The sequence below is a fragment of the Cervus canadensis genome, chromosome 2 (assembly GCF_019320065.1).
Source record: "Cervus canadensis isolate Bull #8, Minnesota chromosome 2, ASM1932006v1, whole genome shotgun sequence".
NCBI classification, from domain to species: domain Eukaryota; kingdom Metazoa; phylum Chordata; class Mammalia; order Artiodactyla; family Cervidae; genus Cervus; species Cervus canadensis.
The window spans coordinates 40,762,869-40,788,126 of record NC_057387.1 but is presented as its reverse complement, the minus strand read 5'-3'; the positions used below and the strand labels follow the sequence as shown (position 1 = coordinate 40,788,126).

The following is a 25,258-nucleotide window of genomic DNA, read 5'->3' as shown; positions in this document are numbered from 1 at the left end:
AAAGAAGAAAACTATTTCTCTTCTTTTTGTAGGATTCCTTCATTCTCTACTCAAGAAAATCATTTCAGAAACTTGATGTTTGTTGTCCAAAAACCTATTTTGTGAATGAAATGTATAAAACTCAGAAGCTATGCTGTCTCCCTTTTTAAAAATAATACATCAAAAGAAAGGATCTTTTCCTTTTCCTTCCTACATTTCCATGAGAAAATGTAGTCTCTGTTTTAGAATTGTAAATATATCTTCATAATGGAGAAAAATCAGTTCACATGACATAGTGCTTGTTTGGCCACTTCAAGGACTAGAGTGTAATTTACTATTTCTCTGACTCTTTTCTCCCCTGTTGGATTCAGAAAGCCTCACTCTGAAGCAAGCATTAGCATTTATGTATCAAGCAAGATATTCTTTTGGAACTGAAAACGAGAAAAAGTTTTAATTTTATAGACTTGGAAGTGTTTTCTTTTTCTATGATGGAGAAAGCAGTTTCAGTACTGAGTGCAACAGAAGGGGTTAATGCTGGGCTTGGCTAGGAGTCAGTTAAACTTTTTTTCTGGCTCTGCTCCAGGTTTCCCCTTGAAGGGATTTCCCTCCGCCTCTGCAACAAGACACTTTATAAAGAGCCGACTTTCTATTTCATTCCTTACCAAACCTCACTGGTTTTAGGAGCTCAAGACCCTTCCCAGGAACCTTCAGGAGGGACAGAAAGAAGCGTTTTGAAATCATTTTCTCATAAGAGCAACAACTTAAAATGTTTAGGAAGATGTTTGTGATCTTTGGAGCCTCAGATATACTTTGGATGGTGTTTGCAGTTTGTAAGTTCTTCTTGATTTGTTCCAAATGCTAGCATTCCATTTTAGCCCTGACTTTGGCTTCAGTCAGTTTTGTTATGATAGTAAAGAAAGGCAGAAGGATTTTTAAAGAGTGGGAAAACTTAATTTAACCTAATTTTTAATATACTATTGACTATTGCTATTAATTTAGACAATTATATTGTTATAGTCAGAGCAGCAAAGTTGATATTTTTTGGATTTTTGCAATGTTGCCTGAGTAATTGGATTCTATCTCTAGGAAGGTCTGTCTCTTTAGCTTCCTGAACTTGATAATGAGATCAAACTTGGCTAGTGACAAAACAACTGATAAATGGGCATCAAGGTCAGAAGTGAAAGTTCTCCTAAGTGAACATAATTTCAATACCTTCCTTTGGCAGGGACTCCAGTGCTGCCTTGCATTACTTAGAAGCAGTTTAGGAAAGAGATCAGCCAGATTTGGGTGTTATACTAGAACAGAGAAGAAGGAGTAGAATATTAAACAAACGAGTGGTAAGCTTGTTTTTCTCTTTTTGCTTTCATAGCTCAAGCTTCCCAAATCGACATATTCCCAAGTGAACCCGAAATTTTTGCTCAGATTGGTCACTCTGTTTCACTGACTTGCAGCACAGCAAGCTGTGAGTCCCCATCATTTTCTTGGAGAACTCAGATGGACAGTCCACTGAACGGGAAGGTGAGAAATGAGGGGACCACATCCATGCTGATCATGGATCCTGTTAGTTTCGGGAATGAACACCAGTACCTGTGCACAGTGATTTGCGGAGCTATAAAACTGGAGAAAGCAATCCAAGTGAAGATCTACTGTGAGTACTTCAGCTAATGTTTGATTTTCTCTCCATTTTGCTTTAAAATAAGTTTATTAAAATAATCAGTTCAGTTCAGTCACTCAGTCTTGTCCAACTCTTTGCGACCGCATGGACTGCAGCATGCCAGGCGTCCCTGTCCATCACCAACTCCTGGAGCTTGCTCAAACGCATGTTCATCGAGTCAGTGATAAAATGACAGTTTTTTCAATGATTGAAAGATAGTTCTAAGAGAAAAAAATTAAGAAGGATATTCGCGTCCAGATTCTTGGCTAGGCGACATACTGCAGCAAGAATCTAGAAGACAGCTGAATTTCCCACCAGATTAGAGACCCAGATCTTGGCTCTGCTTCCAACTCTGCCATGAATATGGTGACCATGGGTAAGGGGTAAGATTCAGCTTCTCTAGGCCTCAGTTTTCTTAGCCATAAAGTGAAGTTCTCTAAGGTTCTTTTCTTTTCATTTCTTTTAATTCTTTTCAGTTGGATTCTTACATGTTTACTTGTCCATGTGTCCAAATAATCTATGAATTCCATACTTCAGGGATTTTCTATTTATCTATTCTAAAGCAATTTGGCACTTAAAATTAGTTTAAAGATTAAGTAGGAGATCCATAATAATAATGGGCTTCAGTACAAAACCTTCCCCCTTAGATGGAAGAAAAATATCTGCAAACTTTTCATTCATTTGTCTTCAGCAGAGATAAGTTTAGGAGGTTTTATTTCTGTTTTTGTTTGGTGCCGTTAAGTCTTAATGCTCAACAGCTCAAACTCAAGGATATTTGGAAAATGAACTTGATTTGCCTAGTGAATGTGAATGAATAGCCTTTGTTTACTAGCCTACCAAAATGTATTCCAATCCATTCTTAAACTAGAAAAGAAAGGTAGCAAAATGAGTGAAAAAATAACCTGAAATATATCATTTGCATTCTGGTTACTGGTCTTTCAGAAAACTGGAATTCTTGATAGTCATCTCTTCAGGAAGATATCATTTGATTATCTTTTCTAATTATGTTGCTTTTCTTTTGTTATAGTGGAGCTCAACTTGATCCAATAACCTTAACTGATTCTTCAATAATCCCATATGTTGCTAATACTTCTCAAGAAGCTGTGCTTGGCTGACTGTTTTCAATTAAGCTGGTTGTACATGCAGAATTTATGTCTGTACAGCCTTCTGAGCTCCTTGAAAGGCCCCCTTATGTAAATACAGGGGAAAGTAGCCAGTTCTTGTATCACCTGACAGCAAACTATATGGATTATGGGTGCATATCTTTCAGAATACAAGGGACAGAATTATGGGTGGATAAATGAAAAGTATTATTTCTTCATATAGCAAATATCTGCCAGTTCCTTTGCCTTTCCTTGGAGGAACCATATAGTTGAAGATTTAAGTAGAGAACAGAAGTTTCTTCTGGCTTTAATTATCTTGCCTGAAGTTTTTCTCTTTTCCCCCAAAAGTGTCTGTCTTTCATTATGTTTAACAGTCCTGACTCCATTCCACATTTGATTGTAAAATTCTTGGTGGGGACCTTTGTATTCTTCTTATTTCACAGTCTTGAATCAAGCCAATGTGTTACCATTATGGCGGTTTGCAACGGAAAGCAGCCTTGCAAAGAAAGCAATGACTCACTGAGCTTGTGTGTTCCTTGGTACTAAAAATTTCAAGTGGAATAGTAAATGTTGAGTTAGACATTTTGGGAGGCAAATCTGCCTTCCATAACTTAAAGATCACACAGGTATACCTTTCCGATGGATGAATGTCTTTCAGAGACACCATTTTCAGAGGCTAAGTATTTAGAGTTGTTCTTTTCATTTCTTAGCCTATCTATCCCAATAATTATTCTTTGCCATGACATTCTAAGCCTCAGGTTCCTTACAATAAAATGAAGTATATCTGCCCTCACTAAAATAAGAGACTGTGATATAACACAATGAAAGCCCCAGTAGCAATACAGAATGAGAAAAATCTTGAGTTTAAATCCCAGCTTTACCATTACTAGTTGTGTGACCTTAGCAAAGTTATGCAAATATGTTAAATCTATGCTTTCATAATCTATGAAATGTGGTATCTATTTCTTAGGGTTGTTGTGAGTATAAAATAAAGTCATCAATGTTAAATGAATAGCACAGGGATGGGCACATAGCAATATTCAATAAACATAAGTTTCTTCTCCCTCTTTTTACAAAAGGTTGCAACATGCAACCCTTTGTACATGCAGGATCAAACTAAAGAACTCCCTAACAGGTTGTTCTGATTTTGAATGCACTCCAAACCATGAAAAACTATTTAAACAATTCATTCTGCTGTATTAAGATTGTATTCACAAAAATATTAGACTCAGATTACATTGATTTAAATCATTAAGGGACTTTATACAATATGAACAAAAAATCCACATGCTTGTACTCTTTTGACCTTTGCAGCTTTCTCTAAGGATCCAGAGATTCATTTCAGTAGCCCCCCAGAGGTTGGGAAGCAAGTCACAGTCACGTGCTCGGTGCCTGATGTTTACCCATTTGAAAGGCTGGAGATAGAGTTGTTCAAAGGGAACCGTTCCATGAAAATACAGGATTTTCTGGAGCCTTCAGAAGAAAAGGCCCAGGAAACAAAGAGCTTGGAAGTGACCTTCTCGCCTACTGATGAGGATATTGGGAAAGCTCTTGTTTGTCAAGCTACATTACACATTTATGATGATGATTCTCCACCCAAAGTAAGGAAAACTACCAAACAACTGGAAGTCTACAGTAAGTACTTGTGTCTGTCTATGGTAATCTACTCTTGGATGCACACAGCGATAAACCGAGCAGCTACAGTCAAGAAGAAACAAGTTTGTAGTTTTTATATCATTTTGATTCACTGAGAGCATAATTCTTGTCAACTGCATAATTCAAAAAAAAGCACACCCAATTAGGGTTGAGAAAAGTTGAGCTTGAATTCTGTCTCCATTAACTGTGAATTAGAGTCACTTAATTTCTCAGTCTAGCAAAGGAGAATAATGATAATACCAGCTGATTGGGGAGCTTCCCTGGTGGCTCAATCAGTAAAGAATCTGCCTGCAATGCCGGAGACCAGGGTTCTATCCCTGGATTGGGAAGATCCCTTGGAGAAGTGAATGGCAATCCACTCCAGTACTCTTGCCTATTAAATCCCATGGACTGAGGAGCCCCGCGGCTATAGCCCAGAGGGGTCACAAGAGTCGAAAAGACTTGGTGACTAAATCACCACCATCTGATTAGGTAGTGGGAAATAATAGGCTCAAGTGATAAAATGTTTTAAATTATGTTTTGTAAACTCTTATATCATGCCTTGAAATATCAAGGTATAGAAGTTTTACAAGCAGCACTTAGTCTGTGTGTGAGCGTATGTGTGTGTGCATACCTGGATACGTGTGCATGGGGTGGGAGAGAGGAGATGAGATTTGATTGTATCCATTCTCTCGGAGATGGCTGGGGGAGTTGAGGCAGTCTTGTAATCCCAAAGTTGTGTAGGAGTGACTCACTGTGCTCTGTTCTTGACTAAAATGCCCTGGTCTTCTCTAGACACCATAGTTAAAAGGAGCATTGCCTTCTACAACGTGTTTAGCTGAGACAGAATGAGATGGAAAGGATTTTATCAATGTTTTGAGAAGAATAGTCAGAAATAGGAGATATTTTTCCTAGGAACATAAAACTTGGAAATGAGAGCTATAATTATCTGAATGGCTGTCATGTAGAAGTGAAATTTGGATTATTCTTTAGCAATAGAGGACTGAACTATGACCGGTGTATAGAAGTTAGTTACAAAGAGAAAGATTTCAGCTCAATAGAGGGAAAATGTTCTAATAATCAGAGCTATCCAAAAATCAAATGGACAATATTTACTATAAGGCAGTGGATTGCCTTGTACACTGGAAGTGTTGAAGCTGACTTGCATGAACATTTGGCAAGGAAGCTGAGCTAGAATTTGTACCTTACCTGGGAGGTTGAACCACATAATTCTAAGGGTTTTTCTTAATTTCTGAGTATCTATGGCCACCTGAAAACACCAAACATCAAAAAAAAATAACTCCATCAAATCAGTCAGAAACTGGACTGACTAATTTTTATGACTCAGCAATTCTTTATGCTAGTTTGGCAGAGTATGTCCAATTGAGAAAGCTGTAAATACAGTCTATGAGAGAAACACAGTAGCCCTGTGGGACCATTATGATGCTTAGCAATGACTAATACTGTGCTCTGCCTTCTCAGTCTCACCCAAAGACACAGCTATATCTGTGGATCCATCCACAAGGCTGCAGGAAGGCGACTCTGTGACAATGACATGTACCAGTGCAGGTCTACCAGCTCCCCGGATTCTCTGGAGCAAGAAATTAGACAATGGGAATCTACAGCTCCTTTCTGAGAATGCAACTCTCACTTTGATTTCTATGAGGGCAGAAGATTCTGGGATTTATGTGTGTGAAGGAGATAACCCTGTTGGGAAAGACAGAAAAGAGGTGGAATTAATTGTTCAAGGTAAGCAAAATGTGAAAAAGGTGCTGTCATTGAGATTTAAGCAATAGTGAAAAAGCTTCAATGTCAGAATTACTTCATTAAGTTTTATTAATGATCCATCTGACTGTTACGTACTTTAGCACAATTATATACTCATCTTACTCTTGCTTCTTGGAAATCTTTCCTGCCAGAGCTTCCATGGCTCTGCTGTTTTGGTTCTTTTTCACTGCTCATCATTCTTCCATGGTCTCATCCCTCTTCTTTCTGCCCCTTGAGGGCTTCCCTGGTGACCAAGATGGTAAAGAATCCGCCTGCAATGCAGGAGACCCGAGTTTGATCCCTGGATTGGGAAAATCCCCTGAAAAAGAGAATGGCTATCCACTCCAGTATTCTTGCCTTGAGAATTCCATGGACAGAGGAGTCTGGTGGCTATAGTCCATGGAGTTTGAAAGAGTCAGACACGACTAACACTCACATTTTTCTATCTCAGAGTTGCTTTTCCAGGAGCCGTGAGTTTACAGGGTAACCCATGCAGCAACTGTGAAGAACAACCTGAGACTGTTCACAGGCAGGAAGTATCTCCTTAAATTCTCCATTCTCACACTAGTATATAAGGAATTCAGAAACAGTGCTTATTGTTCTGAATGAAATTTCTCTTCAAAAATCTGATAGCACATCAGCTTGTTATGGTAATTTGAGGAAAGCATTCTTTGGAAGATACCATAATGTCCCTATTAGACCAATCAGACTGAAAAAAATCTTCTGGCACAGATGAGAACCCTTCAAAATGTAGTGCCTTTGGATCATGTATATGCTGAGCTTTCTTTCTTCCGCCTCCAGCCGGCTATTTATAAGGGCAAGTTTTCTGTGGAGTCTCATCTGTCACTTAGAGAGGTGCTCAAGGATTCCCACTTTCGCTGGGGGAATAGAGTCAAGATTTGAAATTCCTTTTCTTCTGGGACAGTAGTCATCCCAAAGCAGCCAGGGTGCCCCATGGGGATAGCATTGGCAGCCAAAGAGATTTCCTAGATATATGAGACTTAGGAGTTTGACCCAGCATTTCAGTTTTCAGTCCCTGAATTTATTGTATTTTTACATTGTGTTAAACAAGTTTAAGAGGTGGCTTGCATACCACTTTAAAGCTTAAATTTTGACTTTGTTTTCAGTGTGATTCTGTGTGACTTTCAATGGTACAACTTTATTCTGTTGGTATAGAAGCTCTAAGTACTGGTCCATTACGGGTACTGCTTCTAATCAGAAGGCATATTCATATAGCTTTTTTTCGGTACTTTTCTTAGATTTTATTTCCACATGAGGATGTTTTGATTTAGTTGTTCAAGTTAAAAGCTGGGATCTTAAATCACCTGGCTCCAAGTCCTAATTTTGCCGCTTGCAAGCTGGGTGAAATTATCATTTTTCCTCAAGAAGAAAGGGGAGGAGGAGGGAGAGGAGGAAGGGACGGAAAATAAGGAAAAGTAGAAACAGAAAATGAGAGTCAAGGAGAAGAAGTAATGATACCAGATCATTAAGCTGTGTGGATTAAATGAGATAATATTAATATATGTAAAGTGGTTTAAATAGTGCCTGATAAACTGGAACCTCATATTTTTGAGCTGTTCTTCCACATTTATATGAATTTGATAAATACATTTGAGTGGAGAATGAATTTTTGTTGGGAAAATATGCCAATCTCCATCTACAAGTTTTTATCCTTGTTCAATCTGTTTAATGAATGAATCACAGTGTCTTGTGGGTTTGTTCTTGAAAGATGTGGTTCCCTTCCTGATAGTCTCAAAGTGGAAAGGAGTAATATATTCTTGGCACAGATGTTAACTGAAAAGAGTTCAGAAAAAATACAGTGTATTAAACTTTGGTGAAAGAAAAATATTTTATTTTATTTTATTTTTTTGTTCTTTTCTCCCCTCACCCCAGAGAAAAACTTTACTGTTGAGATCTTGCCTGGACCCCAGATTGCTGCTCAGATTGGAGACTCAGTCGTGTTGACCTGTGATGTCAGGGACTGCGATTCCCCATCTTTCTCTTGGAGAACCCAGATAGACAGCCCTCTGAAAGGGGAGGTGAGGAGCGAGGGCTCCAAGTCCACGTTGACACTGAGCCCTGTGAGTCCTGAGAACGAACATTTCTACCTGTGCACTGTGATGTGTGGGCAAAAGAAACTGGAAAAAAGAATCCAGGTGAAGCCTTACTGTAAGTGGTTTTCAGAATTGTTTACTGTTTTGTTGTTGTTGTTGTTCCCAGTTCCATTGGAAGAAGCAGAATGGAAATCTGTGATACCCAACAAGATCTTTGTGTTTAGGAAGGGAATTTAGCATTGGGAATGGTTCCTAAATCTCCAAACCAGAGTTTTTGATGCAGCTTAATTGCCCTAAATCTTAAGTATATATTATGTATAAACCAAGCATCCCCAATCCTTAGTTTCTGTCATGTGGATACTCTCTCATCATGGACTTGAACAAACTTCATACTCCCTGTTTTCTACCCTACTCTGGTGGAAATATGATGTATATGGTGTATACAGAGATGGTTGTGTGTAAAGAGTAGTGTCAGTGCCCATTCAGATCATCGGGTGGGATGACTGTTGCCCAGTTATTCAAATTGGGGGTGAGGCCCGAACCTCCAGATTTGAAGGCACATTTGAAAGCTGATTGGCAGGATGGAGACATGAGGCAATGGGGAGCAGGAGAAAACTGGGGAGTTAGAATGATCACCAGGGACGGTCAGTGCAGCAGCTCAGGTGAAAAGAAGCACCAGGAGACTGCACTAGATTTGAGTATTGATTTATACCACATACGTATACTACATTCTTCTTGCTAGTCTTGTCACCTTAACAAAAATCCTGAATAGCTTCAATCTCTATGAATTGCCATTGCTGGAGTTACTCGGCTTGTAATGAATGAGGGACAAGATGTGCAAAGTGATCAGAAAGTTCCCTGGTGATTCAGATGGTAAAGAATCCGCCTACAATGCAGGAGATGCGAGTTGGATCCCTGGGTCAGGAAGATTCTCTGGAGGAGGAAATGGCAACCCACTCCAGTATTCTTGTCATGAACAGAGGAGCCTGGGGGTCCACATAGTCCATGGGGTTGCATAGAGTCAGACACAACTGAATGATTAAGCACAGCACACAGCCCGTACATTCTGCCTTGTTTTTATTCAGCAGAATTCAAGAGAACAATTGTGGACACGTTCCTCCAGAAATCCTGCCCAAACTTGTGTTACCCCTCAGGATTTTGTTCAAAATGAGTTAGAGCATGTCCAGGAAGATATCTGAATCTCTCCAAAGAAGCAATATGATTGCTTTACTATGTTACCAAGAGTCCAGGAGCTGCTGAATCAGGCATATTCCCAACAGCAACGAGAACCAGCAGTGAAGCCTACAGTCATGTGGGAACATTAGAGAACCTATCACTTTGATGACATTTTGCTTAAGGAGAAAGAAATAATTCAGCATTGCTCTTGCTCTTCATAACCATTCTAATCTCATTTTTATTGATTTGTTTATCAGATATATTATCAACATTATTTAGAATCTAAATCTCTTATAGTTTTTTCTGAACTACAAGTATTATCCAAGGAACACTTAAAGCTATCTGCCTAAATTTGGCTGTTGGAAATAAAAATGTCTAAACTGCATGGCTCTGTGAAACCAAGCCTGGGCTCTAAATCAAAGAAATAAGAATTCTGATTTCAGCTGGGTGACTTACTAGATATGTTGTCAAATGGCAGACTCTTAGCCTTTATAAGTTTTATAAGTCTCCCTAGCTATCAAATACATTCTCTGTACATTTTTCTGGCTTTAAAATAAGTTGACACCCATTAGATTAGGCTGCTTTGAAGCAGAGATAATGAATATTAAGGGACTAGCACACAGTAATCATCTATTATATCACAAAAAATAATACAATGCTTAGAATATATATTTACTAAATAAGTTGGTAGAAGCTGATGTGTCCTTTGAAAAGACTAGTCCGTAGCTGTCAACAAGACTGTATCATTAAGGAGAGAAGAGTGAGAAGTATATTTATTTCTTGATGATTTGATGTGCTAGGTATTTTTTGTTTCCAGCATTATTTATATTTGATATCATAAATGTTTATATTTAATGTTGTGATGCATCTATTAGTAATCATTTTATTTCAGGTGAATTAAAGCCTTCATTTTGAGGCCTTTGCATTTAATAAAGATTAGCTCTGCTTTTCTTCTAGTGTCACATATAAACCTCATATTTTGCTTGATATTTGCAGCCTTCTCTAGTGATCCAGAAATTGAAATGAGTGGTCCATTAGTGAGTGGAAACCCAGTCACTGTAAGCTGCAAGGTTCCTAATGTATATCCTTTTGACCGGCTGGAGATTGAATTGTTAAAAGGAGAGAGTATTATGATGAATAAAATCTTCTCAAAAGATGTAAGTAAGAAAGCCCTAGAGACCAAGAGTTTGGAAAAGACCTTCATCCCCACCACTGAAGATACTGGAAATGTTCTTGTTTGTCTGGCTCGGTTATCAATTGATGAAATGGAATTTGAACCCAAACAAAGGCAGAGTACACAAACACTTTATGTTAATGGTAAGTACATGTGTGATGTATTCACAATAGATTATGATTTTTTTTATCATGTTTGCCAGGTAATAGTTAGCATGAGGTTCATAGTTGAAACAATTGTGAAAAAATAAATGAAAAGAAACTACAAAATATTGATTTTTTTTTTTAAACACCTCTGAGCTTAAAGCAACCATTTATTTGCTTATGATTCTAAGCTGGCACTTTGAGAAGAGGTCAAATGGGTAGTATGTTCAATATGGTATTAGATGAGCTTACACATTCATTCAGTCAGTTAGAAGGTCAGTGGGGGGTTGGTCCTAGGTAGCTTCACTCACACATCTGGGCCTTTGCTGGGGTTGTCTGGACCTTCCTTTCTCCATGTGGTGTCTCTCAGGGAAGGTAGCATAGATTTAGTCACCAGAATGCAGTGTTTCAAGAGAGTGATAATGAAGGTGGCCTCTTGCAGTCTAGGCTTGGAAATCCTACGGTGTTACTTCTTCCAGGGTATATTGGTCAAAGTTAATCACAAGGGGAGCCTAGATTCAAGAGGTAGAAAAATAGAGTCCACCTTTTCATAGGTGGTTTACATGGTTCGTGGTCATGTTTAATGTACCTTAAATGTCAATACACAATATCATTGACCATCCAGTCTTTGATAGCAAGAGAGTAAATATCCATGATGCATCCATGTTCTCCTCTATCATTCTGTATTGGGCTTCCCTGGTGGCTCAGTGGTAAAGAGCTGATGCAGGAGACGCAAGTTGGATCCTAGGGTGGGGAAGATCCCCTGAGGAGGAAATGGCAACCCACTCCAGTATTCTTGCCTGGGAAATCCCACGGACATAGGAGCCTGGAAGGCTACAGTCCATGGGTTCACAAAGAAGCAGACATGACTTAGGGATTAAACAATAGCAACAACAATTAGTCTGTATCTGCTATAGTAAATGGGGGCAGAAAACTCCTTTGGTAAAGTTATCAAGATACAAATTGTTCTAATCCACTAAACTCATAGCCAAGTTTTATAACATTAGTAAAACTCTTTGGCAGGGTGTAACCAGCCAAGCTAACAAGTGTGTTTTACCTTTTCAGTTGCTCCCAGGGATACAACCATTTTGGTCAGTCCCTCCTCCATCCTGGAGGAAGGTAGTTCTGTGAATATGACATGTGCTAGCGATGGCCTTCCAGCTCCCAAAATCCTGTGGCACAGGCAGTTAAGTAATGGGGATCTACAGCTTATTTCTGAGAATGCAACTCTCACCTTCACGTCTACAAAAATGGAAGATTCTGGTATTTATGTCTGTGAAGGCATTAACCAGGCTGGAAGAAGCAGAAAAGAAGTCGAATTAATTATCCAAGGTGAGCTAAAGTGATTAAATGAGTTATTGGTGCTAGTCTTATTTTGGTTGTGTTACTGGTTTTGAACAAAGTCCTTCTGGAAATAAGATTTTCTAAAATAAAAAGTAGTGAGCCTTTTGAAGAGCTCATGATATTTCCTCTGCATAGAAAGCTCCTGGAAGAGTTATCCCCATGAACCATTCCAAGTCACTTATCCTAAAATTCTTTCAACCTCAAGTGGAAGGCTATCTCCAGGAACTGTGCCAAAAGTTCCAGTTATACTTTCGAGGCATTGATTATGGTGTTGAAAAAAAGGATAGACAGATGTATATACATATTTTGGAATTACTTAGGGCCCAGGTGGCTCTAGTGGTAAAGAACCTGCCTGACAATGTGGGTTAAATGTAAGAGACGTGGGTTGGATCCCTGGATCTGGAAGATCCCCTGGAGGAGGGCACGGCAACCCACTCCAGTGTTCTTGTCTGGAGAATCCCATGGACAGAAGAGCAAAGCAAGCTATGTTCCATAGGGTCGCAAAGAGTTGGACATGACTGAAACAACTTAGCACCTAGCATACAGATCACCTTATCTGACTGGATAAATTCCTCATGGTAATCTCATAAACTGACTGCTAGGGTTTGCTTAGAAGCCTAAGAAGGCTCTTAAATCTTTTATAAATTCAGAGATTGAGTAGCACTTACCTTGCCCTCTGGTTCGTCAATAAAATGGCATCAAATTACCAGGATGGATTAAGTTAGGTGATCCAGACCCATTCTTTCCAGGATGGAGAAGCAAAACTGAGGACAAAATAATTTCTAGTTGACAGGTTGAAGCTCTAGGCAGTTTTGGGCAAAGTCACGAAGTAGTCAATTTGGATTTCCCTCATACCTTCCCTTTTGGGGTTTGAGGTCCTCTTCTTCACTAAGGCTGTCAGTTCCTTTCTTATCCCTTGGTATTATTTCCACTAAGGTGTTAGTGACTGTCTTGTTACCATTATAATAATAATTTGTATTTTAAAGGAAAGGAAGAAACTTGGAGGAGCAATTCACTGCCTTGAAGAAGGCCCTTAGACTGTAGTTTTGGTTGAAGACAGAGTATCAAGTTGCAAAACAGATAATCTTAATGGGAACCTCACAAAACAGTGATGTGTTACCTCCCTCCACAGGTTGCATATTAACAGAAGTGTTGTATGTCAGGCACTTAGCTCAGGATAACAACTGGTGTTAAGGATTGTAAGAGCCATCACTGCAGAGCTTAACTTTTTGATCTGGAATGATCTAGCTCAAAACTCAGAATCCTGCAAAGGCTTTTACACTTAAAGAAATATCTGCACAACTGTGTGACAAAAAAAAATTATTTTTCAGATTTGAAATCTATGACTGTTTTAAAACAGCTATTTGTTGGCTAAGCTGGGTAAGAATTACATTAAGGCAGCAGTTCCCAACCCTTTTGGCACCAGGGACTGATTTCATGGAACACAATGTTTCCATGGATGGGAGAGGGGGCTGGTTTTGGGGAGATTCAAGTGTAGTAGGGTTCATTCTTCTGTGAGAATCTAATGTCACCCCTGATCTGACAGGAGGTGGAGCTCAGGCGGTAATTCAAGCAATGGGTTGTTGTTCAGTCTCACAGTCATGTTCGACTCTGTGACCCAATGGACTGCAGCACGCCAGGCTTCCCTGTCCTTGAGCTTGCTCAAGCTCATGTCCATTGAGTCAGTGATGCCATCCAACCATCTCTTCCTCTGTCCTCCCCTTCTCCTCCTGCCTTCAATCTTTCCCAGCATCAGGGCCTTTTCTAATGAGTTGGCTCTTTGCATCACGAGACCAAAGTATTGGAGCTTCAGCTTCAGCATCAGTCCTTCCAATGAATATTCAGGACTGATATCCTTTAGGATGGACTGGTTGGATCTCCTTGCAGTCCAAGGGACTTTCAAGAGTCTTCTCCAACACCATAGTTCAAAAGCATCAATTCTTCAGCGTTCAGCTTTCTTTATAGTCCAACTCTCATATCCATACATGACTACTGGAAAACCATAGCTTTGACTATATATATGGACCTTTGTTGGCAAAGTAACATCTCTGCTTTTAATATGCTGTCTAGTTTGGTCATAGCTTTCCTTCCAAGGAGTGTCTTTTAACTTCATGGCTGCAGTCACCATCTGCAGTGATTTTGGAACCCCGAAAATAAAGTCTGTCACTGTTTCCATTGTTTCCCCATCTATTTGCCATGAAGTGGTGGGACCGGGTGCCACAATCTTCATTTTTGAATATTGAGTTTTAAGCCAGCTTTTCACCCTACTCTTTCACCTTCATCAAGTGGCTCTTTAGTTCTTCACTTTCTACCATAAGAGTGGTGTTATTTGCATATGAGATTATTGATATTTCTCCCGGCAATCTTATTCCAGCTTGTGCTTCATTTAGTCTGGCATTTTGCATGATGTATTCTGTATATAAGTTAAATAAGCAGGGTGACAATATAACCTGCTTGAAGTCCTCTTTTCCTGATATGGAACCAGTCTGTTGTTCCATATCCAGTTCTAACTGCTGCTTCAGGTTTCTCAAGAGGCAGGTAAGATGGTCTGGTATTCCCATCTCTTTAAGAATTTTCCATAGCTTGTTGTGATCCACACAGTCAAAGACTTTAGCATTGTCAAAAAGCAGAAGTAGATGTTTTTCTGGAATTCTCTTTCTTTTTCTATGATCCAACGGATGTTGGCAGTTGGATCTCTGGTTCCTCTGCCTTTTCTAAATCCAGCTTGAACATCTGGAAGTTCACGGTTCACGTACGTTGAAGCCCGTCTTGGAGAATTTTGAGCATTACTTTGCTAGCCTATGAAATGAGTGCAATTGGGCAATCCTTTGAGCATTCTTTGGCATTGCCTTTCTTTGGGACTGGAGTGAAAACTGACCTTTTACAGTCCTGTGGCCACTGCTGAGTTTTCTAAACTTGCTGGCATATTGAATGCAGCAGTTTCATAGCATCATCTTTTAGGATTTGAAATAGCCCAACTGGAATTCCATCACCTCCACTAGCTTTGTTCATAGTGATGCTTCCTAAGGCCCACTTGACTTTGAACTCTAAGATGTCTGGCTCTAGGTGAATGATCACATCATTGTGGTTATCTGGGTTTTTTGTATAATTCTTCCGTGTATTCTTGTCACCTCACTTCTTGAGCAATGGGTAGGGTCTGTAAATACAGAAGAAGCTTGATAACTATTTGTTCACCTCCTGCTGTGTGACTGGGTTCTCAGCAGGCCACAGACCCATGGCCTGGTGGTTGGGGACCCTTGTATTTAGGAGCATGAGAGAAACATAAGATGTCTTCTTTCATTAAAACACGATCATTTTACAAGAATCCAATAAATGCTTGACCTTTCTAATTGCCTCTATAAATAGTTAATGCAAACAGTAAGCACAAGTACTATCTTGACAGCTATTACTACTGTCATTAAATTAATATGGAATTTGTTTATATTTCATTCAATCAGTGGTGGTTTAGTTGCTAAGTCATGGACGACTCTTGCGATCCTGTGAACTGTAGCCCACTGGTCTCCTCTGTCTGTTCAATGACGATTGAATGTCAGTCAATCAGAGGTATCTTTAAATTCTTTCCACAGTTGCTCCAAAAGATATACAACTTACAGCTTTTCCCTCTGAGAGTGTCAAGGAAGGAGACACTGTCATTATCTCCTGTACATGTGGAAATGTTCCCCCAACTTTGATAATTCTGAAGAAAAAAGCAGAGACTGGCTACACAGTGCTACAGTCTACAGATGGTGCATATACCATTCACAGGGCTCAGTTAGAGGATGCGGGAGTATACCAATGTGAATCCAAAAATGAAGTTGGCTCACAGCTAAGAAGCCTAACACTTGATGTTAAAGGTTAGTTTATTTCTTTGTTATTTTTGTTTCTTGTTATTTTTATAACAAGCTTGGTGGATTGTAAAAAATTTCAAGGGTTAGATGAATGAGTTGGCAAAATGGAACTGAATTCCATGTTGACTTAGGTTATTTCTTAGTGTTTCCTAAAATAATCATGTACAGGTGCTCTGTCCTAAAGGAGTTTAGCCAGGATGTTGACTTTTTATCATAAGTCAGTGTAGAATTCCCATTTGCTTTTTGAGACGTTGACAATTCATCATTTGTCTCTGAGGTCTTGCATTTCTTACGTGTTTAAATCCATTTTCAAAACCTTTCCTTGGGAGTTATTAGGAAACGAAGAAGTAGAATTGGTTCATGGAAAAAGCAAGTTTCTATCCAGGCCCTTTTCCTTCCTACCTGAAGAGAGGGCCACTCTCTGAACACAAAGTGACTGCATATTTTCTGGGATTGACTCTTTACAGGATAATAATTGAGAATAGTGATCTTAATGTTGAACAGCATAACGAGTCTCTAGACTGCAGAACTGCTTCCTTAGATATCCAAGATCCTTATTCATCCTGCTGTATTCTAATGGAAAAAGGAAGGGAGGCGGCAATGGCCTCAGCAGAGGAATTTCAGGGGCCTCTTGATCTTCTAACCCTGCTAATCCTACTGTGAACACACTGTATGATATGTTGATCTTATCAGTGGGAATAGAATCTGTCAGCTTTTACTACTCAATCTTCCACTCCTTGAGTGCTAACGAGCCCCCTTTGTGTACTGGAAGCCAAACTTGAAATAAACATGATTGTAAACAAATACCAACTATTAAGAGCCTCTGGCACTGAGCTCCCAGATATAGCAACTACTTATCAATGTAAACAAAATTTACACCTGGGTCAGAAAATGACTTAAAATTTTACTCATCTGGCCAAATCTCTCAAGATTTCATGCTTTACCATAGGTTTTCTGTCTTCACAGTACCTCCTTGAAACAATATCAATATATCCATCTAGAAATGTTAAAGAAGGGGAAAATATCACTATTACATGTAAAACTTTTAGTCATCCACATGCAGTGATCATTCTGAAAAGAGTTGATCTGGCCAATGAAGTTACTATGTGTTCAAAGAATGGGACATTTACCTTGTATCATGTCACTCAAAATGATACAGGGGTGTATGTAATCAGTGCTTCCAATGAGGTTGGGGACATTTCTGGAGAGATTGAGATCTCCATTATGAGTACATTGAAATTCACCTATTCCTATTTAATCCCTCTTGGCTCCAGACCACCTTTAATTAAGCCTGGTTCCAGAAACTTGCACTCCTAACATTTTTATAATTTTTTCTGTGCTTAATGTTTCTCTTTTAAAGACATAGCAAAGCTTCTTCTCCACTTTTTAACTCTTTCTCACACATTGCTGTCTTTTCTAATTGCTTTATTAAGTTAGTAAATTTATTTATTTGCTATTTTTTCACTCATTACTTAAATGAACAATTGAAGTATATTATAGGCACTCAGCTAGAACCCCCAAACTAATTATGGTTTCAAAGAACTATAAATGAACGGAAACAAAAATTTGTCATTTTCCTGGAAATTTTTATCTAGTCAACCTTTGCATTTAGCTGATATTTTAAACTATTTTTTGTTTGTTTTGTTTTAAAAATACATTTGCTCAAATGTAGTCCAATGATAGAAATGGTTGGAAGTCTTTAAGAATTTCAGTGTTACAGCTAATAGAAAATTGTATTTGAAGGTTGCCCTGGTAACCAACTCATTGGCAAAATTTTACCATAGATGCTTGAGGGGGAAACCAAAGGGAGAAGACAATACACTATTTATTAAATTGAAAAGAAAACAATAGGATCAAAAATACTGTTGCAGGAAGGGAGACCCCTTCCAGGGCCTGAAACTGGGCTCTTGTCTAACACTCGGAAATGAATTGTCCGAGGAGACACATGCTGACAAAGCAAGAGATTTTATTGGGAAGGGCACCCGGGCGGAGAGCAGTAGGTAAGGGAACCCAGGAGAACTGCTCTGCCGCGTGGCTCGCAGTCTTGGGATTTATGGTGATGGGATTAGTTTCCCGGTGGTCTTTGGCCAATCATTCTAATTCAGAGTCTTTCCTGGTGGCACACGCATCGCTCAGCCAAGATGGATGCTAGTGAGAGGGATTCTGGGAAGTGGACGGAGAGGCAGTGTCTCCTTTTGACCTTTCCAGAACTCTTCCCATTGGTGGTGGCTTATTAGTTCCGTATTCCTTATCAGGATCTCCTGTCATAAAACAACTCATGCAAATGGTTACTATGGTGCCTGGCCAGGGTGGGCGGGTTCAATCAGTGTGCTTCCCCTAACAATACCATTACTTACCATGTCATCAATATTGATGCCTAACTATAATTTTGATAATGAATATCCCATTAAATTAGGACTCATACTCTGACTAGTTCTACTCTAGCAAGGGAAAGTAGAAAAATAAGACAGTTATCATTATATTTGTGGTGATATATTTTTTACTTCAATAATTCAAAAATGGGCTTCCCTTCATCTAATGATTCTTTTCTTCTTGGTTGACCTCCAGTGATTAGAAACCCCTAGAAGTAAAGTAATGACTTCCAAGGCCAAATCACTCATTTTTTCCAGGACTGAAAAAACGTAGTATTTGTGAGGTCATACTGTGCTATGCAAATATAAATGTAAATAGAGATGATTCTCCAGTAAATACCATGATGTCTTCTTCAGATGTTCTTATAAGGTTAAAGTGTTAAATAATACTGTAGCTGTCAGATGATTTTTGGTAGAGTAGAAAGAGTACTAAATTTCAAGTTTTGGGATACTATTACTTTATGTACTCAATTTATAACTAAATGACAAAATGATAGGATGTAGAAAGAAAAATATTTATTACTATTCAAAAAATATTTATTGGAAAAAAAAAATTTACTGGGTGCAAGCTACTCCAAGCAGTGAGCCAGTTACTGGCTATACAGTGATGGATCAAAAAGAAACTAGGTTGTTTCCTCATGTAATTCACAGTCTGAAGGAGGAAACCAAAATTAACAGATAATCAAAGAAACGTTTAACTATAAGCTGTAATGAGAACTATGGAGGGAAAATGTAGTGGTTATAAAAGTATATTAGGGAAAAAAATTATATTAAGTTTCCTAATTTAGGCTGGAGGAAATGCAGGTCAGAGGATGCCTCTCTGTTTAAGTAACACTTAAGCTAAAATATCAGATCAGTTCAGTTCAGTTGCTCAATCGTGTCCTACTCTTTGTAACCCTATAGACTGTAGCACACCAGGCTTCCCTGTCTATCACCAACTCCCGGAGCTTACTCAAACTCATGTCCTTTGAGGCGGTGATGCCATCCAACGATCTTATTTTCTGTCATCCCCTTCTCTTCCTGCCTTCAATCTTTCCTAGCATCGGAGTCTTTCCCAATGAGTCAGCTCTCCACATCAGGTGGTCAAAGTATTGGAGTTTCAGCTTCAACATCAGTTCTTCCAATGAACACCCAGGACTGATCTCATTTAGGATGGACTGGTTGGATCTAGCCAAGGGACTCTCAAGAGTCTTCTCCAACACCACAGTTCAAAAGCATCAATTCTTTGATGCTCAGCTTTCTTTATAGTCCAACTCTCACATCCATACCTGACCACTGGGAAAACCATAGCTTTGACCATGTGGACCTTTGTTGGCAAAGTAATGCCTCTGTTTTTTAATTTGCTGTCTAGGTTGGTCATAACTTTTCTTCCAAGGAGCAAGTGTCTTTTAATTTCATGGCTTCAATCACCATCTGCAGTGATTTTGGAGCCTAAAAAAATAAAGTCTGCCACTGTTTCCCCAACTATTTTCCATGAAGCGATGGGACCAGATGCCATGATCTTAGCTTCCTGAATGTTGAGTTTTAAGCCAACTTTTTCACTCTCCTCTTTCACTTTCATCAAGAAGCTCTTTAGTTCTTCTTTGCTTTCCACCATAAGGGTGGTGTCATATGCGTGTCTGAGGTTATTGATATTTCTCCCACCAATCATGATTGCAGCAGCTTGTGCTTCATCCAGCCCAGCATTTCGCATGATGTACTTTGCATATAAGTTAAATGAGCAGGGTGACAATATACAGCCTTGACATACTCCTTTCCTGATTTTGAACCAGTTTGTTGTTCCAGGTCCAGTTCTGACTGTTGCTTCTTGACCTACATACAAATTTCTCAAGAGGCAGGTCAGGTGGTCTGGTATTCCCATCTCTTTCAGAATTTTCCATAGTTTGTTGCAATCCACACAGTCAAAGGCTTTGGCATAGTCAATAAAGCAGAAGTAGATGTTTTTCTGGAACTCTCTTGCTTTTTCAATAATCCAGCGGATGTTGGCAATTTGATCTCTGTTTCCTATGCCTTTTCTAAACCCAGCTTGAATATCTGGAAGTTCACAGTTCATATATGTTGAAGCCTGGATTGGAAAACTTTGAGCATTGCTTTGTTAGCGTGTGATGAGTCCAAGTGTGCAGTAGTTTGAGCATTCTTTGACATTGCCTTTCTTTGGAATTGGAATGAAAACTGACCTTTTCCAGTCCTGTGGCCACTGCTGAGTTTTCTAAATTTGCTGGCATATTGAATGCAGCACTTTCACAGCATCATCTTTTAGGATTTGAAAGAGCTCAACTGGAATTCCCTCACTTCCACTAGCTTTGTTCTTAGTGATGCTTCCTAAGGCCCACTTGATGTCTGGCTCTAGGTGAGTGATCATACTGTCATGATTATCTGGATCATGAAGATCTTTTTGTGCAGTTCTTATTTGTATTCTTGCCACCTCTTCTTAATATCTTCTGCTTCTGTTCAGTCCATACCATTTCTGTCCTTTATCGAGCCCATCTTTGCATGAAATAATCCCTGGTATTTCTGATTTTCTTGAAGAGATCTCTAGTCTTTCCCATTCTGTTGTTTTCCTCTATTTCTTTGCAATGATCACTGAGGAAGGCTTTTTTATCTCTCCTTGCTATTCTTTGGAACTCTGCATCCAAATGGGTATATCTTTCCTTTTCTCCTTTGCCTTTAGCTTCTCTTCTTTTCTCAGCTATTTGTAAGGCCTCCTCAGACAACTATTTTGCCTCTTTGCATTTCTTTTTCTTGAGAATGGTCTTGATCCCTGCCTCCTGTACAAAGTCATGAACCTCTGTCCATAGTTCTTCAGGCACTTGATCTATCAGATCTAATCCCTTGAATCTATTTCTCACTTCCACTGTATAATCATAAGGGATTTGATTTAGGTCATACCTGAATGGTCTAGTGGTTTTCCCTACTTTCTGCAATTTAAGTCTGAATTTGGCAATAAGCAGTTCATGATCTGAGCCACAGTCAGCTCCCGGTCTTGTTTTTGCTGACTGTATAGAGCTTCTCCATCTTTGGCTGCAAAGAATATAATCAACCTGATTTTGGTATTGACCATCTGGTGATGTCCATGTGTAGAGTCTTCTCTTGTGTTGTTGGAAGAGGGTGTTTGCTATGACCAGTGTGTTCCTTTGGCAGAACTTTATTAGCCTTTGCCCTGCTTCATTCCTTACTCCAAGGCCAAATTTGCCTGTTACTCCATGTATCTCTTGACCTCCTACTTTTTGCATTCCAGTCCCCTATAATGAAAAGGACATCTTTTTTGGGTGTTAGTTCTAGAAGGTCTTGTAGGTCTTCATAGAACTATTCAACTTCAGCTTCTTCAGCTTTACTGGTTGGGGCATCGACTTGGACTACTGTGATACTGAATGGTTTCCCTTGGAAATGAACAGAGATCATTCTGTCGGTTTTTGAGATTGCCTCCAAGTACTGCATTTCAGACTCTTTTGTTGACTATGAGGGCTACCCCATTTCTTCTAAGGGATTCTTGCCTAGAGTAGTAGATATAATGGTCATCTGAGTTAAGTTCATCCATTCCAGTCCATTTTAGTTCACTGATTCCTAAAATGTTGATGTTCACTCTTGCCATCTCCTGTTTGACCACTTATAATTTACCTTGATTCATGGACCTAATATTCTATGTTCCTATGAAATATTATTCTTTACAGCATTGGACTTTACTTCCATCACCAGTCACATCCACAACTAGATGTTGTTTTTGCTTTGGCTCCATCTCTTCATTCTTTCTGGAGTTATTTCTCCACTGATCTCCTGTAGCATACTGGGCACCTACCAACCTGGGGAGTTCTTTTTCAGTGTCCTATCTTTTTGCCTTTTCATACTCTTCATGGGGTTCTCAAGCTAAAATACAATACTATCCAAAGAACTTCATATTATCATGAAATGATATAATTGCTGAAGAGGAATAATGTATGTTAAGGTGCCCTACATCAGAGATACAAAATATGAAATTTTCTACATAGTTCTAAAAAAACCATCAGCAAGAATTCTTTCTCTTAATATCTTACAGGTGACGTTTGACTATAATGGTGTCATGGTAGGTGTTAAAATACTTTTCTTGGAGAAACAGTTAGTTATTTTAGTTCATAATGATCAGCGTTCTAGTTCTTTAGTATATACTTATATTTCCCAAGGCAAACACTCTTCTCCAGTTCTTACTCTTCTAAATGAACCCTAAAAATTTGCACCCTTCCTTCCATCCTGTTACTGAACCAGCATCAGTATTTGAATCCAAGTTTGCGGAAGCCAACAACATCTTTAGACTCGTCATGACCATAGCAACTGCTAACTGATTATCTGATTAATTCAAAGAAATGTGCATTTTGAGTCCTGTTGATTCATATCACCACTTTGATTCACTTTTCTTTGGAGAACTAATGGTACTATTAAAATAAAACATGTGACTTTTATTATTAAACAATTTCTTTTTGTACCAGACATTAATTGCATCTATTTTGTTATTTTCCAGGAAGAGAAAGTTACAAGGACTATTTTTCTCCTGGACTTTTGGTACTCTATTGTGCATCCTCCTTAATAATACCTGCCATTGGAATGATTATTTACTTTGCTAGAAGAGCTAACATGACAGGGTCGTACAGTCTTGTAGAAGCATAGAAAGTGTGCTAATGCTTGTAAAGTGTAGCTACTGCGTGAAATGCTCTACCAAAGACACTATCAGTTCAGATGCTCAGTACTGCTCATCATTCCATGAGGAAAACAGAAACTGGGAGTTCAGGCTTCCTTGAATGCAGTGAACACTTGGAAAGAAAAGGCTGCATATGGCTCTCACTGTGAGCAAGAAGCCAAAGGAAAATTTCTGCTTAAAACCTAGGCACTACCATTGAGGTGACTGGAGTAATTTCTTGATGTGTATATACAATAATATGATTTGTATATATGTAAAACTATGCCGTAGCAAGGTTGCTTGGAATATCAGCACACTAGAGTCAATATATCTAAAATTATTAAAATGTTGCTTGAACTGATTGTTATAACTTAATGCATCTTCACATCAACTGGCAGCTGACCTATGTCATCTTTTTAATATTTTATTTCCTGTAACAAAATTTTATTCCTATAAAGTTCATGGGCAACAATTTCATGTTGTGGAAAGATGCCAGGGTTTTATATTGTTATAGGCAAATGACAGACCAAGGGGGCACTGGGTTGACTTTCAGGTACTAAACACTTCAACCTATGATTTAATGGTTAACTGGATTTCTCTGGGTGGTACTGACACGGTACGGAGATGTTTTTTGATGTTGTTTGTTTGTCAGACTCTTGTGTGACTTTCCCAAGTGGTCTAAAAATGCAACTTCTTTTGATTTTCGTTTGTAAATATTTAGGGCTTTTTATTTGTATAGTAAAGCAATGATTTCTGGAATTGAAAGAGTTGTGTGTTTATTTATTACAAGTTGCCTCCTTTAATCATGTTGTAACTCTTTTTGTAATATCAGTCCCAAGACCGAAGTGTTCAAACCCATGGTGATAATAAGCAGATACTTGAAGTGTGGTCCTCATATTACTTTTATCAGAATCACCATGGAAACTTTACAAATATTTACTTATCTTGGGGCCATCCTGACTTATTGAATTGAAATATCTGTTTTGTAGCCTTGGAATCTGCAATTTTAAAATAAATTTTAAAATATAGTATGCACAGAAAGAGTGAATACAGATGAACATGGACACGTTAAAGGGCAGCAAGTGAACACCCATATGTACCATTAAAGTGAAGAGATAGAACATTATTGTTCTTCAAATCTTTTTAGATGCCACTCACTGATTGTAGCTCTGTTACTGAGGATTCAACAATATCTTGGATTGTACATTAACCTTTCCCTTTCTTGGGGTATAAAATCCCCAAATTTTATACCTATATGCATGCTTACTCACTCAGTCATGCCCAACTCTGTGACCCCATGGACTGTAGCCCACCTACCAGGCTCCTCTGTCCACGGGATCTCCAGGCAAGAATGCAAGAGGGGGTTACCATTCCTCCTCCAGGGGATCACCCTGACCCAGGGATCGAACCTGCATCTCCTGTGTTTCCTCATTCGTAGGAAGATCCTTTATCTGCTAAGCCATTGGGAAGTCCTTATACCTATATAGGTAACCCTAAGTAGAACATTGTTTTGTTTGCCAGCTTTTGAATTTTACATGTATGCCTGCTAAGTTGCTTTAGTCGAGTCAGACTCTTTGTCACCGCATGGACTGTAGCTTGCCAGGCTCCTCTGTGCTCGGGATTCTTCAGACAAGAATACTGGAGTAGCTTGCCATTTCCTCCTCCAGGGGATCTTTCCAACCCAGGAATCAAACTCCTGTCTCTTGTGTCTCCTGCGTTGGCAGGTGATTTCTTTACTGCTAGCACCACCTGGGAAGCCCCTAAATATAATCAAATGATATATTTGACAGTGACTGTTTTTCACTCAAAATTATGTTTTGGCTTAATTAATCCATATTGTTATATTCAGCTATGTCTATTTATTATAAGATTTTGCCACAACTTATTTATCCATCCCATCATTGATGGATATTTGACCTGTTTACAGTTTTTACAATATGATCAAAGTTTCTGTAAACACTGTTTTACATATTCCTGAATTACGTGTATGAATTAAGTTAGGGTGCAAGAATTCCTCTGTAGTGTATACATTCTAATGAAATCGCTGGATTGCAGGAAATGTACGCTTTCAGGCTTATAAGGAAAGCTAAACTATTTTCTGAAGTAGTTGAAATAATTTATACTCCCAACAGCAGCGAAAAAGAGTTCACATTACTAAATAGCTTACCAGTGACATTGTCTGACTTTGAAATTTACCTTTCTTATGCCCTAAAATGATTTTCCATGTGGTTTGAACTTGCATTTTCCTGATTACTAGTGAGGTTGAACATCTTATCAAATATTTAAGGACTCTGTGTTTAGGATCATTGGAGCTGGCCCTTTTGTGAAATATCTGTACATTTCTTTTGCTGTTTTCCTGGT

General features: G+C 38.8%; 1 protein-coding gene across 2 annotated transcripts; it reads left to right on the top strand.

Annotated features, from left to right (window-relative positions):
* The first annotated feature begins 604 nt into the window (after positions 1 to 604).
* On the top strand, positions 605 to 23,656 carry LOC122436633 (vascular cell adhesion protein 1-like). Of its 2 annotated transcripts, XM_043460517.1 has the most exons (9): positions 610 to 809; positions 1,349 to 1,627; positions 4,051 to 4,371; positions 5,854 to 6,120; positions 8,032 to 8,307; positions 10,365 to 10,685; positions 11,751 to 12,017; positions 15,617 to 15,883; positions 22,742 to 23,656. In XM_043460517.1, the coding sequence occupies exons 1-9, from the start codon at positions 746 to 748 to the stop codon at positions 22,885 to 22,887; spliced, it is 2,208 nt and encodes a 735-aa protein (XP_043316452.1). In that variant the 5' UTR covers positions 610 to 745; the 3' UTR covers positions 22,888 to 23,656. The 2 variants fall into 2 exon arrangements, with proteins under 2 accessions (XP_043316453.1, XP_043316452.1); XM_043460518.1 differs by lacking the exon at positions 15,617 to 15,883 and having other exon boundaries at positions 605 to 809.
* Positions 23,657 to 25,258: the final 1,602 nt, after the last annotated feature.

Coding starts and splice junctions, on each gene's coding strand:
- LOC122436633 (XM_043460517.1), top strand. CDS start 746: ATGTTTAGGAAGATGTTTGTGATCTTTGGAGCCTCAGATATACTTTGG. Junction 810..1,348: donor TTGGATGGTGTTTGCAGTTT/GTAAGTTCTTCT, acceptor TTGCTTTCATAG/CTCAAGCTTCCCAAATCGAC. Junction 8,308..10,364: donor AATCCAGGTGAAGCCTTACT/GTAAGTGGTTTT, acceptor TGATATTTGCAG/CCTTCTCTAGTGATCCAGAA.